The sequence below is a fragment of the Microtus ochrogaster genome, chromosome 1 (genome assembly GCF_000317375.1).
Source record: "Microtus ochrogaster isolate Prairie Vole_2 chromosome 1, MicOch1.0, whole genome shotgun sequence".
Classification (NCBI taxonomy): Eukaryota; Metazoa; Chordata; class Mammalia; order Rodentia; family Cricetidae; genus Microtus; species Microtus ochrogaster.
In genome coordinates, this window is record NC_022009.1 from 28,311,004 (window position 1) to 28,320,651 (window position 9,648).

Here is a 9,648-nt window from a genome sequence, read left to right on the forward strand (position 1 = left end):
GGAACACCTGCCTGGCAGCATTTTGAAAATAGACTTTCTAATGATCCTCATGAAATCCATTGATCCTTTTCCTTTCCCCTTATCCCTATATTGACAGAGAAAATTCTAGTTGCTATGGACATCGTGATACAGATTCAGAAGTCTCTGAGCTCCATCTGCTCTGAGATAAGGAGTAAGGCAGCTCACACTGGAGCTTATTTGCCTGATGCAGACTGGACTCCGAATGTGGATCCACCTAGAGCAGCTCTCGTTACCTCAAATAGCCACCAGCACTTAGAAGCAGTTCAAAGAAACAGCAAAAGCTGAGCTATCTTACGGCCGGTCCTTTGAAGTGCACACATGCAACAAGAACCCATTTCCAGTGTTCTTCTCTCAACTGCTTTCATCGTTTTCTCTTGCAGGGAAATCACAGACAACCCTTACATGACTTCGGTCCCTGAAAATGCATTTCAGGGACTGTGCAACGAAACCTTGACCCTGTGAGTATTCCCGGTTTCACTCTTGCCGGCATCTGACTTTTATCTGAGGCTATTGCCGTGGTTTTTCTGGCTAAAACTGTGTCTGAGTTTTACAGAAGCATGCCACCTTATAATGTATACTCTATCTGGAAGGGTTTTACACAGATGAGTGCTGCCTTGTGGTGTGATATTCGGTACACCCCAAACAGATTGCGGTAATAAGAACTGCGTATTCTCTGTGGCAGGGGTTGGTCATTTGTTCCAAGAAGGGCCAGGTAGGCTGTACACATTGCCTCGGAGCAACTGCCACTGCAAAGCAAAGGCAGCCAAACACATCCATAAGTCAGGGGGGCACGTCTGTGTCCCATTTAAGTCCCTTTATAGAAACAGAATGTGGATCGGATTTGGCCTGTTGGCTTTATGGTACATCATCCCGTATCCAAATGGCCCCGTTCTATCCAGGAAGAAACACCATGGAGTAAATGTGACTTTCCGAGTCACTGACAAGTGAGTGGTGCCACAGGGGGCTTTTCATGTTCTGTAATTGCACTTTTGCTCAGAGATCACAAACTGTGACACAGCTCCTATAACTGCTTGTTCAGTAGAAAACACAGTGCTTTTGTTCAGAAGTCATGACCTGCTCTTTGGTTCTTCAAAAGTAGATGCTGAAGGATGGGAATTGTTGCTCTGTCCGTGTAGTGTTGGCCTGGCCTGAGTTAGTCAGTTATCTTTCCAGGTGATTTTTCCTTAAAATAATATTGTTATAAAAGCCCTTTCTTCCTTTAAGGTCAATCAGGTTCAAAACTTTAAATGTGCAAGGAGAATGCCCAACAGCAGAGTCCGTGCCCATGTCCCCACTTCTTCCCTTTTCTGTCATTTGCATTTCTCAAGACCTATTTCTCCACGGTTTTATCTAGTCTCTAACCATAACTCACACCAAGAACACATTGTAGTGCATATGTGCATGTGTGTGTGCATGCGTGTATGTGTGCGTGTGTGTGTGTGTGTGTGTGGTGTTTGTGCCTGTCCGTGTAGAAATATGAGCGTATGCATGGAGATATATACATGGATTATAGAGGCTTACAGATGGGCATTGCTTTTCCTCAATCCCTCTCCACTCATATTCTTGGAGCCAGGGTCTCTGGCTGACCCTGAAGCTCATCGATTCGGCTAGGCTGGCTGCCCAGTGAACTTGAAGCATCCACCGTGTCCACCCCACCCCCAGGACAAGGGTTCCAGGCACTGTTACTATGCTTGATGTTTTAAGTGGGTTCTAAGGATCCAAATTCAAGTCTTTGTGCTTGTGTGGCTGACCCATCTCTCCTGCCCATCAAGAACAAATTTAGAGAATATAAAAAAGTGGATTTTTTTTTTCATGTATTTGTAAGAGTTGCTGTTCAGGAGAAGAGGACTTATCCATCAGCATTTTTTATTCTCTGGACCTGAGACCCTAGAAAATGGATTGCAGCCCACACCTATAATCCTTTAGGAACTACAAGTAAACTCAGCCGTTTAAAAAATATATACAAACACCAACAAAACCATGAGATTATTCTCCAGTTTCTCACAGATATCTAGAATGGATTCAGATTTTAGCGTTCTCCTTTAACATGGTTATCTTTTAGCATTCATCATTATTAGCTATAGTGACTGGGTCTCCCGAGCAACCTGCAATAAGACATCAGCATCATATTCCTAGAGATTAAAAAACAGGATGGAGGAGGATGTGGGAGTCTCAGGATCACCCAGCTACTGAGTGGCAGAGCCAGGCCTGGTTGTAAACTTATAGTTCCCCCTGTAGTTAGTGTCCTATCAAGTCCATATGTAGTAGATTAAATTATTATCGAAATTCACCCCACCTGTCCTGAGGAATTCCTGGGGCCTGCTGCTTCATTATGCCAATAACTACCAATAGCCATGAGTGCCACACAGCTTGGAGTCCCAAAGACTCGGTTCCCTTCTCCTGCAGAGGTGTGTTTCTGGTAAATGAGAAAATTTGAGGTCAAGGATCCAGAACCCTAACAAGTTTAGACTAACAAGTTCTTGGCAAGCCACTCCCATATCCTCCATAACTTCACCAGGAAGCAGGGGTGGTAATATTTTGAGGATGGCTCCTGGGAATCAAGGTAAAATTTAATAGATATTAAAACATTCAAAAAAATTGCCACAAAGGGGCATGGTCTCTCTACTTTTTAAAATTCATCTATGAGGTTCAAATTAGTTCCAGCTATAATCATTAAGTATTTGGTTTATGGTTAAACAATAAAGACAAGTAGATGTTTTGAGAGAGACAGAGATGGGGACAAAATGGCAATCTATGCGTTCAGATGGGTGTCTTCTCATCTGGTTCTCTTAAAGTGTTGTAACTCCTCCAATGTTGACATGAGCTTAAATGTCATCTGAAACTCCCTTCCCTCTAATATGTACACATCTTTTAAAAGAATCTATGGGCTGGAGAGATGGCTCGGCAGGTAACAGTGCTTACCGATCTTGCAGAGGACCTGAGTTAGGTTCCCAGTGTACACATAGGACAGCTCACAGCTGCCTATAACTCAGCTCCAGGAGATCCAATGCCCTCCCTGTTCTACATGGACACCTGCACCCACGTGCATGTGCATGCGCATGTGTATGTATACACACACACATACCAAAAAAATAGCTTCTGCAGAAAGGCTGACTCATGGGCCCCTAAGTCCGGAGAATTAGGTTTCAAACTTGGAAACATCTTGTGTCCCAAACAAGGCATACTTAGAGGGATTTTGTCTTGAGGAATGCATATGGATGACGAGTGAAATTTCATGCACATTTCTGATAATAAAGAGATGAAGACCAACTATTTTAAAAAGGAACAACATATATCCCACAGGTCATCAATTTTATTTACTTAGTTATTCATTTTGGGGGATCCCGAGACCCTGAGCCTTACATGTGCTAGGTGAGTACTCTACCACCGAGCTACATGGCCACTGATTTTCTCTCTCCCTCTTTCTCTTGATTTTAGGAAACTATACAACAATGGATTTACTTCAGTTCAAGGACATGCTTTCAATGGGACAAAGCTGGATGCTGTGTAAGTTTAGGGTAACCATGGAAACTGCCACCATTCCCCACATCGCACCCCTAGAAGACCATCCAGAGAGTCTGAATTCTGTTGGGATCTATTTTAAGTATCTCACGTCTTGAAAGTAATACTAAAGGAACTTGACATGGGCCATCAGAAGTGGACACAGTGTTGGCCCCAGTTCTAAATCCCAAAGCTCTCATCCTCAATAAAGTGAAGACGTATACTGTCATCATCAGTTGTCTTATAGGGACACAGGTATGTTCGTGTGTGTGTGTGTGTGTGTGTGTGTGTGTGTGTGGTGTGTGTGTGTGCGTGCGCGCGGCTTTGTGGTACTATGTGCATCTGACAGTCTGATGACAATGTTTGAGAATCAGATCCTACCCTCCATCTTGTTGAGCTAGGATGTCTCCTGCTGTCTCCTTCCCTTGCTCAGTCTACTCTACCCTAGCTAGTGGTCCACAAGCTTCAGGTAGATTCTTGTATCTCTACTTCTGATCCCACCATAAAAATGCTGGGATAACAGAGTTGCACTACCACTTCAGTAAAAGCCTTTACTTGGGTTCCAGAAATCAAACTCAGGTAGTCAAGCTTATATGGGAAGTGCTCTTAGCCTGGGCCATCTCTTAGACCCTCACTCTATACTTTTAACACAGTTCCATCTTGACTGTGTTTTCAAACTAAGGAAAACATATTCATAATTCTTCTGTAATAATTACCCTCGCAGGGTTCAAAGATTAAAATAGCATGATCTCTCTAGAACTGTGTTTACATATCTCTAGGTTCTACTTGAAAGAATTTGTTATCCAAAACAGCAATCATCCCCTTCATGCTGATGTTCTGAAGTTATCGGGTCTGACCTCAATTACACTCTTTGTTTTAGCCTGGCTGAGTAGTGTTATTGCAGCCAGACTAGACCTATCCCACACTGCGGACAAGCACTGAAGCCAAGAAGCAGTTCTGGTGTTAGTTAGGGGGTTCTGAAAATCATGGCAAGTGGGTAAAAGCTGTCGCTCCGTGGTTTCGCTGCGAGCCAAGCACATTGTCATCACTCAGGTGGCAGATCGTTGAATACGAGTGTCCTTGCTCAAGAGAAGTTGAGCTGCTCTCAATCATAAGTTCAGTCCCGTGTTCTTTCTCTGGACCTCTCTGCTCTCTCTTTATCCAGTCTTCTAGAACCGAGTGGAGTCTCACACGGTGTCTGATTCTCTGAGATGAATTTTCTATTGTTGGATTCTAGTTTCTGGGTTTCTACCTAACAGTAAACAGTCAGACCCCAAATAAATACAACTTGGATGTGTTAAGGACTTACCAAGACAGTCGTCGTTATAAGCAGAGAAGTCAGCACAAACAATGTGCTAATTAGCATCACACATGAGCTGATTAGAAGTAATTCAGCGCAGCCTGGAGCCACTGGGGAAAGATGACGGTAGGGAAGATTATAGGATTAAGCAGGCTGCTATTTCTCACGGGGTAAGTATTTGAACAGCTTGTAGGATATGCTCCAAGGTTGGCTGCCTCCTGCAGTCTTGAACACTTTCTCACCTGTTACTGTCGATAAACAAGTGTCTCCATCTCTGCAACCATCAAGATTTCCACGGGGCAACCCAGCTTCCATTTAGACTAATGTAAGAGCGAAGTGGTGGATCTCTATCATTTTTTGAATAACAAGAGCTGTGTGGAAAAACAAAACAATAAAAACAACAACATAAAAACCACGGTTCCCCATGTAAAGTACTCCCATGTGAATGTCACAGCCTAGCCAGAAGCCAACCCCACTTTCCCCTAAAGGAATTATGCAGGAATGAGCTGAAATTCGATCTTGGAACTGAAATGGATCCTTAAATTCCTCAGAAAACAAAACCCAGGAGCAACAGCAAATTTACTCGGTGCATCACACGCCTCTCTGGGACACTGACTACTTCTGTCGCTGGGCAGAACCTGTCCTACCTGTGAGTTACCCAGAAACAGAGCTTTCATTTCTTGTCAAACAAGTCTTCACTGAATGGCTGCCGCGTGTCAAGAAGGAATCCAGGAGCTGGAAGGATGGCTCCGTGCTTAAGAGCGCCAACTGTTCTCGCCGAGGACTCAGGTTCAATTCCCAGCATCTATGTAGGATCTCACAACTGTCTGCAGTGCCAGGTCCATGGAATCCGAAGACCTCTTTTGACCTCTGCACGCATCTATATGTGCATGGTACACAGACAAACGTGCAGGAAAAACATTCAAACACATAAAATAAAAATTAGTCTCACAAAACAAACTTTTCAAAAAATGAGTCCAATCTGGGTGGTGGTGGCACACACCTTTAATCCCAGCACTGGGGAGGCAGAGGCAGGCGGATCTCTGAGTTTAAGGCCAACCTGGTCAACATAGTGCATTCCAGGACAGTCAGAGATACACGGAGAAACATTGTCTTGAAAAAAAAAAAAGGTGAGTTCAAGAAACTAAGCACACACACACACACACACACACACCTCACAGTACTGAGGCTGCCAATTAAATGTTTTTCCCCAGCTCATCGCTGTCTTCATTTTCCCGGCCCTACTGTTCAGAGTAAAGATTCTCAAGTCCTGAAATATGGAAAATTTGACAACTGTTTTTGAGGACAAGCTTAATTTCTTCACCAGCATCAAAAAGGCAGAACCCATGAAAATAATGAAGCATCATTACCCAGGCAGAGATGGCAGCATCTTTTTCACTTTGGAAGGAACCACTGGAGCTTTTCTGGAAGCCTGTCCCAGTACTCACATTAGCAATCTGACTTTTAGGAAATCTCTCCTTTCATCACTTCTTCAAGTCCTCCCAAACTTTTGGACCTTCTTTGCCTTCATCTTCTATTACCATTCGCTGGACAAAAAGAGTCATTGTCTAGAATAGGTTCCCATCTGGCTTACTAAGATTTGTGACTGATTTAGCCAAGTCAGTGTACACAGCACAGACTCGGGATAAATCGTGATCAAGGAACCAGGTTGCGGAGAATGACATTCCCAGACAGCAGCACGTGGCTAAAGAGGTTAGTGGAAGTTCTTCCTTCCTCTATGCTAATGCTTCTGGGTCTGTAATTCCTCACTGTTAGCTTCTGCTGGAAGGAGAAATCAGAACCCAAGATTCAAAGCTAAGAGAGGCAGCCCCCAAAATGACCAGAGACTCTCAAGATGTGGGAATAAGAGGCTCACGAGTCCAAAGTCAGCCTGGGCTTCATACTGAGACCCTGGCTCAAGAAACCAACAGACCGAACAAGGAAGAGAGGCACATGCATTGTTATCACTCTATCATCTTCAGAGGGCAAGCAGCCAAACAACCATGTGTACTGTTCTTTAAGAACAGGGCCTCCCTCAGGCTGGCTCATCTCCATTCACATTGGCTGCGCCTCCTGCTGTGCTCTTTCTTCCTTTCTGGACTCTGGCTGCCTTCCCCAGTTTGAAGCCTCCGCAACATTTCTGGTAAAGTGCGCTGCATATCGACCGATCTCCTGGTCCTCGGGGATGTATTAAGTATCAGACGAAAACGCTACAAAATTGGACAAGTGATAATTTTGTTTTACAGTAATTTCTGATGATTAGAGCAAGCTGATTTTTGCTCTCAATCACTGGGAGTGAAGAGGAGGAGAGAGAGGAGCTCGGCAGAGCTCACTTGATTTGGCACAGCCTGGGAACAACATGTGACCTATAGTTACACTGGCCCAAGAATAAAGAGTTACAAGCCGCTATGGCCACTAAGCCCATCATAGTCGTTATGGTGTGCTCATCAAGAGCCTCCCTCCAGTTGTTTTCTCCTCAAGGTGGGTCTTATCCACTCTAGCTATAACCAAACAAAAGATCTTCATAAACATAATGGGTTTATGGCAGAATCAGTCTGTGAACACGAGAGTGCTTTGACCCAAGCCTTATATGGCATTAACCCATTGGGAATGCCTACCAATGCTTTGGCATCTTACTCAGGAATCCGAACATATAGTGGACTGGTCTTTTCTATGTGCGACTTCAAAACACCCTCTGCTATAGACGTTATCTGGAATGCCCCGCAAGGCCCATGTGTTAAAGTCGACCGATTGTCAGCTTGGTGTTAGTGGGAAACAGTAGAACTTTTAAGATTAGTGTGTGTGTGTGTGGGAGGGGGGTTATTGGGAACATTCCTTTGAAGGGGACATGGTACCAGGTCCTTCTTTTCCTCTGTTACTGGCTTCTCAGAACCTGTAGAGAAAGTAGCTTCCTCTGCCTCATGCTCCTGCCGTGGTGAGCCATGGTACCACAGACCAAGAATACTGCAATCAGCTCCTCCCCATGACTGTGAACAGAAGTAATCCATTTCTCTTCTTACGCTGATTGTTTGTGTCCATTTTGTTATAACCGAGGCTACCTAACACACGCCATGAGCTGTGTGTGCAGCCACCCCTTAAAGAGGCCTCGGGTGGGCCATTAGTAAACCAGCTGCGTCAGCATTCAGACGTCAGGAGGGTCAATTTCCCCAAGGCCACCATATCATATGCTGTCTTCTTTTATTTTTTTTTCCTTATTTTTTTTTTTAGACAGTCATATGCGTCACCCTCAAAGTTTGAAAGTATCAATGTCACCATCTTGAAGAAAAGATATATTTGTTTGTTTGCTCTTTCACAGTTCCCACCCAGTGAGTATTCCTGGAGCCCTGAACTTAGGAGTGGGTACTCAGCAGTAAATACGGCGCAGAATTTCCATTCTGGCTGAAACTGGGTGATCACAGATTCTGATAATGTCAGGAGGAAACAGAGAGCACAGGCAAAAGGCGTGCTACTTTAGACCAATAGTCCCCGGCCTCTATTTTTAAAAAATAATTGAAAGACTCTAAACTGTGTTCAAACATATAAGGCCTCCACTCATTGCCTGTTTAATCCCTTAGCGTGCTCAGAGAGGAGGGTGAGAAAACTCCTCCGCACTGGGGGTCGCTTGCTCTATTTTTATCCACGCGCTTCAGTAAAGACTCAGCTGGACCCAATCAGCTAAAGGGCCCTCTCTTTGTGAACGCTCTGGAGATGGAATTCTGACCGAAAGTCTTCAATTGCTCTACTATTATTAGCTAGCAGCCTTCAGCACTAACCACCCTGCAGCGAGAAACTCGCTGATACAACGCGAGAAGCATTATCTATAATTAAGCAGACCTCCCAGCCGTCCCCACTGTATTTATCCTGCATCAAGTCACGGTCACTCACTAGTGTAAATTTCCTACGCTATGCTGCAAGTTATTGTAAATGCATAAATTGGGGTCATTTATGTCAAAGACGGATGTACTTTATTTCATTTTAGACGATTTTCCTCTCTAAAAAAGCTGTGCGGGGGAGGGAAGGACCAATTTCTAAATCCTTGGATGCTTTTTGTTCACTTGGAGGAAATCTTATTTCAAAAGCACTCTGCAACTTAAATTGCCTAAGAAATATTATCCTTTCAAATGGCTAATGAGTTATAAAAAACGGAAAGATCAACACACTTTTCACAAAAGGTATAGCAATCTTACTTATACAAATAACCCTACACCAAAACTGGTGTTGTTGGATAAAATGCATGCCATTCAATTAACTTTGAATTTCAAATAAGCAACAGATAAATTTGCATGCGAAATATTTACTCTTGAAAATTATTCACTGCTTATCAGTGATTCGAATTAAACTGACATCATGTGTTTTAATTTGTTAAATCTGGCAACTCTGCTTTAAAAAAAAAAGAACTGAGCCTCGCACCATCCTTGCCACCCCCCACCACCTACCATCTCTATCCCACCTCTTAACTAAGTTCTAGCTTCAAAGCTATATGGGAGTAATGGTCAATTTTGAAAAGCAAACTTTGAGTCAAAGTAGAAAAAAAAATGATTGCCAGGATATAGGAAATTTGGGCAACTTTGATAAAATGTAGATATGCATACTAGGCCCAAAACATGATTAATTTTCAAATTCCTGCCACAATGAAACCTTGCATTCCTGACACATAGATTGGTGCTTAAGCCAAGAGAATATAAAGTGACTTTGAAATTGATGTGACCTTGGTTACAGTGTATTTTGATATTTGTTCTGTTATGTGATGGCTAATTTTGCGTAATTCATATTCTCTCTCTCTCTCTCTCTCTCTCTCTCTCTCTCTCTCTCTCTCTCTCTCTCTC

General features: G+C 43.4%; 1 protein-coding gene across 1 annotated transcript in view; it reads left to right on the plus strand.

Annotated features, from left to right (window-relative positions):
• The window catches only part of Tshr (thyroid stimulating hormone receptor), a 113,629-nt gene that overhangs the window by 80,034 nt on the left and 23,947 nt on the right, over positions 1-9,648 (plus strand). Inside the window, exons 6-7 of the mRNA XM_005343657.2 lie at positions 402-479; positions 3,460-3,528. Of these exons, the coding sequence (XP_005343714.1) occupies positions 402-479; positions 3,460-3,528 (147 nt within the window). The remainder of the gene's footprint in view (positions 1-401; positions 480-3,459; positions 3,529-9,648) is intronic.